Source organism: Chionomys nivalis, chromosome 22, assembly GCF_950005125.1.
Source record: "Chionomys nivalis chromosome 22, mChiNiv1.1, whole genome shotgun sequence".
Taxonomy (NCBI): Eukaryota; Metazoa; Chordata; class Mammalia; order Rodentia; family Cricetidae; genus Chionomys; species Chionomys nivalis.
The window spans coordinates 49,774,694-49,789,726 of record NC_080107.1 but is presented as its reverse complement, the minus strand read 5'-3'; the positions used below and the strand labels follow the sequence as shown (position 1 = coordinate 49,789,726).

Sequence of the window (15,033 nt, the reverse complement as noted above, 5' to 3'; positions counted from 1 at the left end):
CTATCATTCTGAGTAAATTAATGTTACAGCTGGCTGCTCAGTCGTAGAACACCCATCTTTGGGCAGTACTGAATTTCATGTTAGCTCTGAACAAAATCCTGATTATACTCATTACCTAGCGCATCTCTTTCCCGAGGAGGCCAATCCAAACCATCGTCTACCAGTCCTCTATCAAGTAAAGTTTGTAATTCACCACATTTCAGAAGTGGGGATTCTCACAAATGAGGCTTCAGAGCTTGTTTGAGATGGGATCTGGAGCTCACTATGTAGACCATGATGGCCTCAGAGATCCTCCTGCCTCTGACTCCTGAGTGCTTCCATCAAAGGTGTGTACCACTGCATTTTCAAACTATACATCATAAATCACAAACTAAATACCACCCAGTGACAGGCCATGGGTTTGACACCACAAAGAAAAGTAAAATCCAAGCGTGTAAGTCATCAGGTTACTCAAAAAAATTTCTCCAGCAGAGGATCAAACCAGGGCTTCTTTACACTTGCAAAGCAGTGCCCTACTGCTGAGTATCTATCCACTTTGCATCTTTTCAGACAGCCGCAGCTCCCTAGGCGGGTCTTGGAGTATTCTCTTGCCACAGCTGGAATTACAAGCCTGGCACATCACCAATTCATAAGAAAATCCATAGCCCCACAGCATTACTTAACAATAAAAATCAGATAGGGTAGTAGCGGTGTACACTTTTAATCCCAGCACCCAGGAGGCTGAGACACACGGTTCCAGACCAGCCTGGCCTAAAATGTGAGTTCTGAGAGGCATGGTTACACAGAGATCTTGTCTTGAAATACCAAAACCAAGGAACAACAAAAAAACACCCAGAAAGCAGTTTTACAAAGGGGAAGATTTCAATCATGTTGAAGAGAACTAGGAATGACAAGGGTCATTTCATAAAGCAAAACCCTTTGCCTTGCTGTAAAGCTAGACAAATTTCCCAGGGAGTGGTACCACCCAAATCACAAGCCTCCACCCTCCCTTTCCTGCCCAATATACAGGCAGACCTGAGAATCCAGCCTTAAATTTTAGTTATCTAAAATAAAAGACAGATAATTATAAGGTTTTCACAAAAATTAGACCAGTGTAAATAACAAACATTTATTGGTGTCACTTATGGTAGAAAAAAGTTCCTACACCAGATGTGCATGACCCAATTGTTAAATAGAACATTTCCAAGGTGAAATATTGTAAATACTGGACTCAGGAACTTTCGGCAGGAGAAAATTGAGTACTTCTAAGTCTCGAATGTAATTTTCTCCTAACGAAAGTTCCTGAGTCCAGTATTTACAATATTACAATATTTACAGTAAATTACAATTATTACAGCCCTTGCAGATCAGTGCACCTACAACTCGTCTTTCTCTGATGTATCTTCCTCACCAGTTGGGGGAGGGCCTGCACTTCCATAGAGTTTGCTAATAATAGGCTGAACAATTTCTTCTAGCTCCTTCTTTTTAGCTTTAAAGTCTTCAATGTCGGCATCCTGGTGGCTTTCCAGCCACTCAATCTTTTCCTCTACAGCTTTTTCCATGGTTTCTTTGTCTTCAGAGGAAAGTTTACCTCCCAGCTTTTCTTTGTCTCCAATCTGGTTCTTGAGAGAGTAGGCATAGCTTTCTAGTTCGTTCCTGGTGTCAATGCGCTCTTTGAGCTTCTTGTCTTCCTCAGCAAACTTCTCAGCATCGTTAACCATTCTTTCGATCTCTTCAGGTGTCAGGCGATTTTGGTCATTGGTAATTGTGATTTTGTTTTTGTTTCCTGTACCTTTATCTTCAGCTGTCACTCGAAGAATGCCATTAACATCTATCTCGAAGGTGACTTCAATCTGCGGTACCCCACGGGGAGCTGGAGGAATTCCAGTCAGATCAAATGTACCCAGAAGATGGTTGTCTTTTGTTAGGGGTCGTTCACCTAGAGTAATAACAGGAAAAACTTGTTATTAACGAGCCTAGTGCACTGGTATCCTTATACTTCAGCCTGTTAGAATGTATGTGTATGGGGAGGGAGCAAAGACTACTACTATTAACCAAATTCCATTTCTTAAAAAGCACTATGTCCTTTTTTTTATTCTAAAAGCCAGTGGACAAGAATGTTAAGTAGAGAATCTAAAATTCAGCACTAAGCAACCTCTTCACATTTGAATTACAGAAGATACTTCTTTCCCTGGGCATTTAACAATGTATCGTTAGATCCAAAGCTTACAGTATTTGTGAATGTAAGCAATTACCTTCATAGACCTTGATTGTTACAGTTGGCTGGTTATCAGAAGCTGTGGAAAAGATCTGAGACTTCTTGGTGGGTACCACAGTGTTCCTTGGAATCAGTTTGGTCATGACGCCTCCCACAGTTTCAATACCAAGTGTAAGGGGACATACATCAAGCAGTACCAGATCACCTGGCAAAGGAAAATCAATCAGGTTAGGTTCTGATTAGAGTCCTAAGAGCACTGCCATGCAATCTCCCACTGCCATTTGCCCAGGTTCTAACCATAAACACTTTAGGGCAAATGAATTAATAGCTGCTAATGATTTTAACTAAACCTGGACCAAGTCTTATCATCACTGTACCTTCATCAGCTATGTGGCCCCGCTGCTCCTACCCTACTGCTTTCTGTTTCAACAGCTGATCATAGTCTTCCCAAACTACTCAAACACGTGAAAGATGCAGTGACCTACCTGTATCTTGATCACCAGAGAGGACACCAGCCTGGACAGCAGCACCATATGCTACAGCCTCATCCGGGTTTATACCACGGGATGGCTCCTTGCCGTTGAAGAACTCTTTCACCAGCTGCTGAATCTTTGGAATTCGAGTAGATCCACCAACAAGAACAATTTCATCAATATCAGATTTCTTCAAATCAGAGTCTTCCAACACTTTCTGGACTGGCTTCATGGTAGATCGGAACAGGTCCTGGCCAAAAAAAAAAAAGGCATGATTACTATGGTGCCACTGTACACCTTGATGTTGTTTAGTTAGTTGTTCTGCATTCAGGGATCTACAGTCTACAGTCTAAGCAGATCTCATTAGCACTGACAAAGAGCATACCATGTTCAGCTCCTCAAATTTGGCCCGAGTCAGGGTCTCAGAGAAGTCTTCTCCTTCAAAGAAGGACTCAATTTCAATCCTTGCTTGATGTTGAGAAGACAGGGCTCGCTTAGCCTTTTCCACCTCACGTCGGAGTTTCTGCACAGCTCTGTTGTCTTTCCTAACATCTTTCCCAGTTTTCTTCTTGTACAGCTTGATGAAGTGCTCCATAACCCGCTGATCAAAGTCTTCCCCACCGAGATGAGTATCTCCATTAGTGGCCACCACTTCGAAGACACCATTGTCAATGGTCAGAAGAGACACATCGAAGGTTCCACCACCCAGGTCAAACACAAGGATGTTCTTCTCTCCCTCCCTCTTATCCAGGCCGTATGCAATGGCAGCTGCTGTGCTGTAAGAATGAGAAAGGAGGGAAAATCTTAGTCAGGTGCACTTTCCCCCTGCTTAGCAAATAGCCTGGCCCCGAGTCCAACACTTACGGTTCATTGATGATCCTCATGACATTCAGTCCAGCAATGGTGCCAGCATCTTTGGTTGCTTGCCTCTGGGCATCATTGAAGTAGGCTGGTACAGTAACAACTGCATGGGTAACCTAGGAAGACAAGAAAGATAATTTAAGTATACTCTGTTACTTCCCTGTCTTATCAACTAGTCAGTTTCTAAGCCAGCTTACTGATAAGGGCACAAACCATACACTTTTTTTTTTTTTTTTTTTTTGGTTTTTCGAGACAGGGTTTCTCTGTGGCTTTGGTTCCTGTCCTGGAACTAGCTCTGTAGACCAGGCTGGTCTCGAACTCACAAAGATCCGCTTGTCTCTGCCTCCCAAATGCTGGGATTAAAGGCGTGCGCCACCACCGCCCGGCACCATACACATTTATAACAGAATTAAATGGTAACTTGTGAAAACTGACTAGCACTACATCATTAACCCTGACAAAAGTTGTTACCAGTTGGATTTAAATTTTAAACCAGGAAGGTTTCCTACTTAAGCCAACAGGAGGAGCAACTGCAATCTTCAACACTTGACACCGTCCCACACCTGTACTTACCTTCTTTCCCAAATACGCTTCAGCCGTTTCTTTCATCTTAGTAAGAACCATGGCAGAAATTTCTTCTGGGGCAAATGTCTTGGTTTGCCCACCTCCAATATCAACTTGAATGTATGGCTTGGTTTTCTTCTCAACCACCTGGAGTACGGAATGATTGAAAGGTAATTTCCCCAAAGCTGGAAACAATGGCACTACAAACTTTAAAGGGAAAAAACCCACCATTTTCTCTCTCCCATAGCTTGATTCATTTTGCTCCCTTGGGAAGATCTTGACTAAACTAAGCACCGCTGTACTGTGACAGAGCGCCAGATTTGGTCTGTCTTTCAACTTTTAGACACTGTAACACTGTGTTATGTTTTATGATGATACTAAAAACGACAACATCTAAAACCGTTACATAAACCCCTACCACATCCTTTTAGCCGTTTGAGTCTTTTTTTTTCCGCCTAGTCGCAACCCTTTATTCCCACCACCCTAGACGCCCCCTTCAACGGGGAAACAAAAAAACTAAACCCGTATCGGACCTTGAAAGGCAAGAACTTGATGTCCTGCTGCACCGAGGGGTCATTCCAAGTGCGTCCGATGAGGCGCTTGGCGTCGAAGACCGTGTTCTCGGGATTGGAGGTTAGCTGGTTCTTGGCCGCGTCGCCAATCAGACGCTCGCCTTCGGGAGTGAAGGCCACATACGACGGCGTGATGCGGTTGCCCTGATCGTTGGCTATGATCTCCACGCGGCCGTTCTTGAACACTCCGACGCTGACGGAAAAACCCCACAGAAAAGGAAATCAGCACCTCACTTTCTCACGCCAGGCCGAGGCCACGCCCCACTCTCCCGCACCTCAAAACGCCACTTACCAGGAGTAGGTGGTCCCCAAGTCGATGCCGACCACCGTGCCCACATCCTCTTTCTTATCCTCCTCCTCGGCCCGCACCGCGCAGAGCAGCAGCAGCGCCGCCGCCACCACAGTGAACTTCATCTTGCCGGCGCTGTGGGCCAGTCGCTCAGCGGTCGCTCGGGAGTCGCGGACGTGCAGCAACAGGCTGTAGCCTCGCAGCGCGACAACGTTCCGATCCGGAGTCGGGAGGAGCCGTGAAGCAGGCTCAGCGTAAGCCTGGAAGAAGCAGGCCGCGGCGCTCAACTCTCACGCCCGCGGACACCCGGGAGCTACTCTCTGTGTTGTCTGGCCAGTGTGAAGCATGCTGTCGCCGACTCGGCTTATATACCCTGCCCCCAGCCCCGTCGTGGAGGCCTCCGATTGGTGAAGGCGCTTCTCGTTGGAGGCCGCTGATTGGTCCATGACACCAAGCTGGCCGCCGCCGATTCGAAGCGGCCTCCTCCGCAACTCACGTCATTGCTACGCCCCCCGGGCTGACTCATTGGCTACTGCTCGGTCTAAACAACCGCCAATGAGAGGCTGCATCCGCCCTGTGCCTTGGTCCTATTGGTTCAGCAGCTGCCTGTCCTTCGGGTGACCTCTCACCCCGAGACCGTTTCCGCCGGTAACCGTCCTGGTCCTCCCCTCACGCCGGGCCCCGGGGGACTGGTGCAGGGTCTGCGTGTCAGTTCCCTCGGGGCGGTGGGACTTGGTTCCTCCCCTCTGTCCCTCACTCCGAGGCACTGCGCAGCCTTTTCTCCTCCTAGCTTCCTTCTCGTCCCGAGATGCCCCAGCCCCGCGGAGATGCTGTGGTCGCCTGGGAACAGTTTCTCTGCCCTTCCCAGCCTCCACACCTCGGGTGTCCGAGCGTCCAGGCCCACGTCTCGAGCTTTGCCTGGTCTGGGTCCCGCCTCGCTGCTCTGTTCAGCTAACTACTTTCCCTTCACCCGCAGGCCAGCTGCATCTGTCTATCAGGCCTTCCCAGTTTCCCTTTTCCCGGGGTTAAGTCCCAGGACCGGCTGGCCAGTTGCTACCTGGTCTTGAGTCCGCTTTATGCTGAGGTTGTTCTATGAATAGTCGAGGGAGCACTTTCCGCCCTAGGATGTATCATTTTTTTTCTCTCTCTCTCTAGCAAGTCCTTCCTCATCCCTTCTTGACACCATCCTACCCTGACTGATATGCTAAAGGCATTTAGCATCCAAAAAAAAAAAAAAAAAAAGTCTTCCTGATGCTTTACTATTGTGTAATAATAGTATGTTGCAAAAAATAATAACAGAAGCTACTACTTAAGCTTATTATGTACTCATTGTTTATTTAGTTTTGAGACAGGGCATTGTACACAAGGGCCAAACTAATCTTGAACTATTGATTTTCATGTGTCATCTAGTCCTTCGCTTAATTCTTGGTAGGTTTTTCCCATTTTCCAGAAGAGAGCATGAGGGGGGAAAGTGGTTAAATAGAATAGTCGTTGATCTGATGAGTGGTGGAGGTGGAATTGGTAACCTAGTTGATTTTACTCCATAGCTTATGCTATTGACTTTTCTCTCTCTCTCTCTTTAATTAGAGAGAGATTCATGTAGCCCAGGGTAGCCTCAAACGTGTAACAAATGACTTTGAACTCCTGAACCTTCTGCCTATACCTCCTAGGTGCTGGGATTAATAGGCATAGGCATACATTATCACCCCTAGTTAAGTCATGAACCCAAGACTCTGTGCATGCTAGGCAATTGACGTACATCCCCTGGGCTGGAGCTCTTAGACTTACAGTCTCTACCACCCTTGTGCTTATTACATACATGATTAGAGAAGATGCTTAGGACATTGTCACAGGCAGGAAACAACTCCAGCATTCCTACTAAAGGTATTCCGAGCTTCATAGGTACACTGTCCAGATTCTACTGAGACATCACACACAGTTGACTAAAGTTGTCAAGCCTGTGTGTGAGTCAGTGTTCAGGAATTTTCTCCTTTCTGGTTCCTCAAAGTTATGTTGGTGACTCAGCTCCATCCTTTCTTTCCATAGAGGTTGGTTGCATCATACGCCTCTTCAAGGCTTGTAACACTGTCATGACACTGTCTTCCCCTGGGTTACATCAGTCCAGTATCAAGAGAGAATCACTAAGCCCAGTTTACTGCTGCCGTCTTTAATCCCAGGTCCTCTGAAACAGCAGCTGGTGCTCTTAACCACCGAGCATCTTTGCGGACACACTTGTCTTGAATTTCAAAGAAGACTACCGCTGGATGTGGTTCATCACTTTGATATCAGCACTGGGAAGGCAGAGGCAGGAGGATCTCTGTGAGTTCAAGGCCAGCCTGTTCTAAATAGTTCCAGGACAGCCAGAGCCACTTATTGAGACCCTATCTCAAATCAAACCAGAAACACCACCTATTATTTGGCCACATGACAGCTTCGACAGCTTTGTGAAGATTCAAGCACATCTGTATCACAGTCTATTTCCACTAAAATACAAAACTCGATTTTATGTCGGGTGGCGGTGGCGCACGCCTTTAACCCCAGCACTTGGGAGGCAGAGGCTGACAGATCTCTGTGAGTTTGGGGCCAGCCTGGTCTATAAAGCAAGTTTCAGGACAGCCAGAACTGCTACACAGAGAAATGCTGTCCTGAAAAAAAAGAGGAAAAAAAAACCCTCAATTTTAGCCTCTCTTTTGACTGATAGAGTAAATGTGCAACTAATTTTTCTATCATTTAGAAACCCGAGAAAGACCTAGTGGCACAGGCCTGTAACCCTAGCTACTGAAGAGGCTGAGGCAGGAAAATCACAAGTTCTACGCGTTTTGGACTACAGAGTGAGTTTAAGGCCAGCCTAGAAACCTTAGTGAAAACACTGCTCAAAAGAGGAAGCTGGAGTTTGCAGCAGCTCTGTTTTAGAGTACTTGCTTAGCTTCCTCAAAGCTCTGGTCTCAATCCCCGGTCTCTTGCTCTTGTCTCTGTCTCTCTCTCTCTGACACACACACACACACACACACACGCATGCACGCACGCATGCACTCACGCACGCATCTTGCTAACTTAATTTTGGGTTCGGTTGAATTAGGTTGAGATGAGCTCATGTAGGCCAGACTTGCCTCTAGTTACTCTGTAGTCAAGGCTAGCCTTGAACTTCATATCTCCTGCCCACCTCCCAAGTGCTGGGATTTGAAGTGTGTCACCAAGTTTGGCTATCTGACCAACTCTAAAACAGCGGTTCTCAACCTCCCTGATGCTACGACCCTTTAATACAGTTCCTCATGTTGTGGTGACCCCAACCATAAAATCACTTTCTTTGCAGCTTGGTAGCAGTAATGGTAGCATCTGTGTTTCCAGTGGTTTTAGGTGACCCTATGAAAGGTCAGGGGTTGTGACGCACATGTTGAGAACTGCTATGCTAAAGAATTAAATATGTCAGTGGCTATAGTATCCTTTACTTTCTTCTCTTTTCTTAGTAGGGGGTGTTAGATCAAGACAGTGTTTGTAAACCAGGCTGCCTTTGAACTCTGAGTTCTGCCTGCCTCTGCCTCAAGAGTGTTAGGATTACAGGCCTGCACCACTACTGCTTAGCTCTTCTTTTGAGACTCAATGTTTTTTTGTTTTTTTGTTTTTTTTGGTTTTTCGAGACAGGGTTTCTCTGTGGTTTTGGAGCCTGTCCTGGAACTAGCTCTTGTAGACCAGGCTGGTCTCGAACTCACAGAGATCCGCCTGCCTCTGCCTCCCGAGTGCTGGGATTAAAGGCGTGCGCCACCACCGCCTGGCCGAGACTCAATGTTGCTAGCTAAGCATACGACATATCCCTGACTGGTCTGGAACTTGCTATATAGACTTTGCAGGCCTTAAACTCACAAGGAGCCTTTACCTCTACCTATCCAGTGCTGAGATTAAAATGATGATCCACCATGTCCAGCTGTAGTCTCCTTTAAAATGCAAGCTAAATGGAGCTGGATAGATGCTCAGTGGTTAGGAGCACTGGCTGCTCTTTCAGAGGACCCAGGTTCGATTCCTAGTACTCACAACCAACTGTAACTTCAGTTCCTGGGGGTCCAGTGTCTTCTGCAGGTACCAGGCAGTAAAGGTACCATGCAAGTAAAGACCCATACACATAAATTATTATTATTATTATTTTTTTTTTGGTTTTTCGAGACAGGGTTTCTCTGTGGTTTTTTGGAGCCTGTCCTAGAACTAGCTCTTGTAGACCAGGCTGGTCTCAAACTCACAGAGATCCGCCTGCCTCTGCCTCCCGAGTGCTGGGATTAAAGGCGTGCGCCACCACCGCCCGGCCCACATAAATTATTTTTAAAGACACACATGTAATTACATAATAAAAGCACACACATATGTAATACATTTAAGACACACACATATGCATGTAATTTAAATCAGGTGTAGTGAGTGGTACAGGCCTTTAATCCCAAGATTCAAGAGGCCGAGGGTGGTAAGGTAGGTCTCTGTGAGTTCAAGGTCAGCCTGGTCTTCAGATCAACTTCAGGCCAGCCAGGTTTCATACTGAGATCTAGTTTCAAAATAAAGAAATAAAATTCAAGGAGTTTATATATTATGGCATAACCTAAGGCACAATTCTGGTGACAATAGGTAAGTACACAGACATAAATATTTGCTGCATCTTAAGGACATCATAAGAGCAAGTAGCCACTATGATCAAATGTACAGTTTCTTGGTTGTTTAATTTTTTGAGACAGGGTCTCTCTGTGTAGCCCTAGCTGTTCTGGAGCTCCCTTTGTGCACCAGACTGTCCTCAAAGTCACAGAATCCTCCTGCCTCTGCCTCCTTCCTGAGTGCTGGGACTGAAGAGGTGTCACCATGCTCAGCCTTCTTCTCACTCTTTCATTTTGTTTGGTTTTTCGAGACAGGGTTTCTCTGTAGCTTTGGCACCTGTCCTGGAACTAGCTCAGTAACCAGGCTGGCCTCGAACTCACAGAGCTCCACCTGCCTCTGCCTCCCGAGTGTTGGGATTAAAGGCATGCACCACCACCGCCCAGCCAGCTTCTTTTCACTCTTATGGAAGCATTTTTCCACCATGTGTTAGAATTTAGGAATCGAAGGCCCAAGAAATATAAAGTTTGTCCTAGGAATTACACACCTGAGAAGTTATGAACTCAGGATTTGAGTGTAGTACAAATTCTATTTGGTCTTAATAATAAAAACTCAAAGTCAGGGGGGCTGGAGAGATGGCTCAGAGGTTAAGAGCATTGCCTGCTCTTCCAAAGGTCCTGAGTTCAATTCCCAGAAACCACATGGTGGCTCAAAACCATCTGTAATGGGGTCTGGTGCCCTCTTCTGGCCTGCAGGCATACACACGCACAGAATATTGTATACATAATAAACAAATATTTAAAAAAAAAAAAAAAACCCAAAGTCAGATATAGGGGATAATGCTGAAAGATCAATGAAGCAGAGCGCCCAGCCACTACAGTCTTACCTCTACCAATGCTCAGATCAAAGGGGCGAGCCTGTCTCTAGGAATCCTGAGACTGATTCTGTATTTCTGGCTCCTCCCACTTCATATTCCTCTCTCCACCCAGTCATATCCCTTCCTGTCTCCATCTCTCTAGTGCTGGGATTAAAGGCGTGTGACTCCCAAGTACTGGGATGTACTTGGTGTGAACCACCACTACCTGGCTCTGTGTCTTTTAGACTGGATCATTCTCATGTAGCCTTGAACTCAGAGAGATCCGTCTGCCTCTGACTCCTGAGCGCTGGGATTAAATGTGTGTTCCACCACTGCCTGGCCTCTGTGACTCACTGCTGGTTTAGCTCTGCACTCTAATCTTCAGGCAAGCTTTATTTGGTAGATTACAAACAAAATATCACTACCTTTGAGCCTTTGAACCATGGAAATTTGATTTTATTGTTGTCGGGTTTATTTTTATTAATACTAAATATGTGTCTGTGCGCATGAGTACAGGCACCTTGGAGGCCAGACGAGAACGTTAGGTCCCCTGGAGCTGGATTACAGGCAGTTGCAAACCACCTAACGTGGGACTAGAGCTCAGGTTCTCTGGAAGAACAGTGTATATGCATAGCCACCGTGACATCTCCCCAACCCATTCGCTTTCTGAGACAGAGTCTCTCACTCTGTGATCCCGGCTGGCAAAGGATGACCGTATACACCTGATCTTCTTGCCTCCACCTCCTTCATTAGTGGTTAGGAGGTGGGGAAAGTTTGATTTTTTTAAGGTTTATTTTTATTTTGTGCATAAGGTGTTTTGCCTGCATGTATGTCTGTGCACCACCTGTACCCTTGGAAGCCAGAAGAGGGCATCAGGACACGAACTGAAGTTACAGACTGTTAGCTGTCATGTGGTGCTTGGAATGGGACCTGGGTCCTTCTTCCGTAGTAGCGCATGCTCCTAACCACTGCACAATCTAACCAACCCTGGGAAGTTTGGTTTTTAACCTCTACAGAGTAAGTTATTATCTTCTCCTTCTGGTTCAGAGGACAGAAAACAGCTGCATATTTTATAAATATTCTGATAAAGAAACAGAGGCTTTTATGTAGTAATTTAAACCAGCCCATTTTACTTGTGCTCCTAACAGTAAAAAAAAAATATTAATCAGTGATAAAATTAAGCTAGGGTAGGACTCACCAGGCTTAGGTATCGTTTATATATTTGTATGTTGAATGCTGATTGCTGTTGGGTACATCTGTCTAGTTGGCCTATGAACTTTTGGGAATTCTCATCTCCCTGCTGTCCATCTTGTGGTAGGAAGACTGGAATTATGAAAGCACACTGCTGTCTTGCTTCTGATGTTTGTTTTGGGGGTTCAATCATGCTGGTCCTCATTCTTGCCCAGCAAGTGCTTTATCCATGGAGCAATCTCCCCAGCTAATTGTGTATGCGTGCACGCATGCTTGCGTCCTTGCATGCGTCCTTGTGTGTATGTGTGTGTGTGATCTTGTGCATGTCACAGTGTGGTGAATGTGGCAGTCAGAGGACAATTTGTGAGAATCAACTTTCTCCTTCCACCACGTGTGAGCCAAGGATAGAACTCAGGAGTTCAGGCTTTGAGATAAGCACCTTTACATGCCAAGTCATCTCACTGGCTGGCTTGCCCTCCCTCCCTCCCTCCCCCCCTTCCTTTTTTTTTTTTTTTTTTTTTTTTTGGTTTTTCGAGACAGGGTTTCTCTGTGGTTTTGGAGCCTGTCCTGGAACTAGCTCTTGTAGACCAGGCTGGTCTCGAACTCACAGAGATCCGCCTACCTCTGCCTCCCAAGTGCTGGGATTAAAGGCCCCCCCTTCCTTTTGAGACTGCTGAAATCTCTGCAGCAATAACTACCATGCCTTGTTTGTATATTCCACCACTATACAGAGATCAAAGTGGATTAGATGCAGCTGGAGAGATGGGTCAGCGATCGAGAGCACTGGCTGCTCTCCCAGAGGTCTCTGGTTTAATTCCTAGCACCCACATGGTAGCTCACAACTGTCTGTAAATCCAGTTCCAGAGGACCTGATACCTTCACATTTATGCATATGAAATAAACTTAATTATTAAAAAAGAAAGTGGATTGGAACTACACATAACACCAAGGATAAGGAATATATAGTACATATGTACCTTATGTTAAAAAACAGGTAAGATGGGGCTGGAGGGACGGCTCAGTACTCTACAGCATTTGTTGCTCCTGCAGAGAGAGTATCTGGGTTTGATTCCTAGCATCCACATGGTAGCTCACAACTGTCCATGACTCCATATCCAGGGGATCCAACAGACTCTCTGGCCTCTGCACACAGTAGGCACATACCTAGTGCTCATACATACATTCAGGCAAAAACATTCATATACATAAAATAGAATATAAATAAATATAATAAATCTAAAAACAGTCAGGGGTGGCACACACCTTTAGTCCCCGCACGCAGAAGGCAGAGGCAGGTGAAGTTTAAGGACAGCCTGGTCTTCAGAGCAAGTTCCAGGACAGCCAGGAATGTTACACAGCAGCACTGTCTCAAGAAAAAAAAAAAAAGGAAGAAATCTAAAAAATAGGCAACTTGGGCCTGTAGTTCAGTGATAGAGTGGTAGAGTGTTTGTCTCCACTGTAACAGGCCCTAAGTTCAACTCCCTGGACTGTACAACACACACACACACACACGACACATGTGTGCATGTGTGTGTGATTTTGTACATGTCACAGTGTGGTGTGTGTGTGTGTATGAAGACAAGCTGGATTTAGCAAACATTCTTGCAAACCTAGCACCTGGAGGCCAAGGCAGGAAGAAGGGAGATGATGAGTTCCCGGCCAGCCTCAACTACACAAGGAGTCCTGTCTCCAAAAACAAAACAACACAACATGAAAGATGAGAAATGAAAAACTAAAAATTATTATTTTTTTTTTTTTGGGTTTTTCGAGACAGGGTTTCTCTGTGGTTTTGGAGCCTGTCCTGGAACTAGCTCTTGTAGACCAGGCTGGTCTCGAACTCACAGAGATCCGCCTGCCTCTGCCTCCCAAGTGCTGGGATTAAAGGCGTGCGCCACCACCGCCCGGCAAAAACTAAAAATTATTATGTTTGAGGAAATATACTGAAGGGTAAAGTCCACTTAATTTTGATTTTAATTGAAATACATGCATTTTAAGTTAAATATAAGATCAAATCTATGTGAGGTGTTTTATTTATTTGTTAGTTGGTTGGTTTTGTATTTTGAAACAGAGTTCCTCTGTGTAACAGTTCTGGCTGTCCTGGAACTCACAGAGAACTGCCTGCCTCTGCCTCCCAAGTGCTGGGATTAAAGGTGTGTACCTCCACGCCTATGGAGGTATTTTAATATAAGAGAAGCAACTAGATGTGCCTCTTGTTTTGTGGCAGGATCTCACTATACAACCCTGGTTGACCTGGAACTCTCTGTGTAGCTCAGACTAGCTTCTAACTTATAGAGATCCACCTGCCTCTGCCTCTAGCATACTGGATATATAGGCATGCACTAGTCGGCCCCCAGTTAGGTATGCCACTCAAAAGAATTTCCAGCCGGGCGGTGGTGGCGCACGCCTTTAATCCCAGCACTTGGGAGGCAGAAGTAGGTGGATCTCTGTGAGTTCGAGACCAGCCTGGTCTACAAGAGCTAGCTCCAGGACAGGCTCCAAAATCACAGAGAAACCCTGTCTAGAAAAACCAAAAAAAAAAAAAATTTTCCAACAGCTTTTGTCAAATTCAGAGAAAGCTTGACAACAGACTCTGGGGGCAGGTGAGATGTCTCGGTGTTTATTTACAGGCCTGACAGTTCTTGGGGGTGCTCACCAGAGACAACTGCTTGGACAAGGGTTTAAGCCAATGGAAAGTCTTTATGAGCTGACCAGTGTTTACACTGTGTTAGGGATCTCAGTGTAGCATCAAGCCTTTCTCAGGGGAGCTTTTAAGCACAAAAAACCTTGTTCTGGGTTGACACTCCAGTTAACAAGAACAGTTAGCCAGAAGCAGAACTATGGAAACCAAAAGGCAAGGTTAGTACATTAGAGTGTTTCCCAGAACTGTGGACTTGGATGGGTTAGGCCTGTGTTTTAGTGTTGGCAAGTGGTGCTATCTACATACTGAGTTTTACTGCCTGAATAGTACTTCCACCATGTGGAGTCAGCCATGCTAAGGTCTGAGGACCTGTTACATGATGACCTAATTTGATCCTTGAATTCTACAAGGTGGCAGAAAAGAACCAACTCCTGATAACTGTCTTCTGACCCCAAAGGCCTACACACACACACACACACACACACACACACACACTAAACTGAGTCTCCTGCAGTGCTTTACTGGAAAAGTTGGATTAATATGTCTTCTCAGGGCTGGAACAAGGCTCAGACTGCTCCTGAAGAGGACTGAGGTTCAGTTCCTGGTACCCAAATGGTAGCTAATAGCCATCCTAACTGCTTGTTCCAGGTGATTCAATGCCCCCTTCCGACCTCTGTGTGCACCAGGCACACACATGGCACACATATATGCATGCAGGCAAAACACCCATGACACATAAAATAAATCTTTGAATATATATATATTTTTTTGGTTTTTCGAGACAGGGTTTCTCTGTGGCTTTGGAGCCTGTCCTGGAACTAGC

The 15,033-nt window shown here is 45.6% G+C and overlaps 1 protein-coding gene across 1 annotated transcript; it reads right to left on the bottom strand.

Moving 5' to 3' along the window:
* Nucleotides 1-1,092: 1,092 nt before the first annotated feature.
* On the bottom strand, nucleotides 1,093-5,285 carry Hspa5 (heat shock protein family A (Hsp70) member 5). The gene is made up of 8 exons (XM_057754838.1): nucleotides 4,960-5,285; nucleotides 4,629-4,860; nucleotides 4,105-4,242; nucleotides 3,535-3,647; nucleotides 3,056-3,446; nucleotides 2,683-2,920; nucleotides 2,235-2,402; nucleotides 1,093-1,918 (listed from the first exon to the last, which is right to left on the bottom strand). Exons 1-8 carry the CDS (start codon nucleotides 5,079-5,081, stop codon nucleotides 1,356-1,358), a joined length of 1,965 nt encoding a protein of 654 aa, XP_057610821.1. The 5' UTR covers nucleotides 5,082-5,285; the 3' UTR covers nucleotides 1,093-1,355.
* Between the last annotated feature and the right edge of the window lie 9,748 nt (nucleotides 5,286-15,033).

Coding starts and splice junctions, on each gene's coding strand:
- Hspa5 (XM_057754838.1), bottom strand. CDS start 5,081: ATGAAGTTCACTGTGGTGGCGGCGGCGCTGCTGCTGCTCTGCGCGGTG. Junction 3,447..3,534: donor ATGAGGATCATCAATGAACC/GTAAGTGTTGGA, acceptor TCATTCTTACAG/CACAGCAGCTGCCATTGCAT. Junction 2,921..3,055: donor AATTTGAGGAGCTGAACATG/GTATGCTCTTTG, acceptor TTTTTTGGCCAG/GACCTGTTCCGATCTACCAT.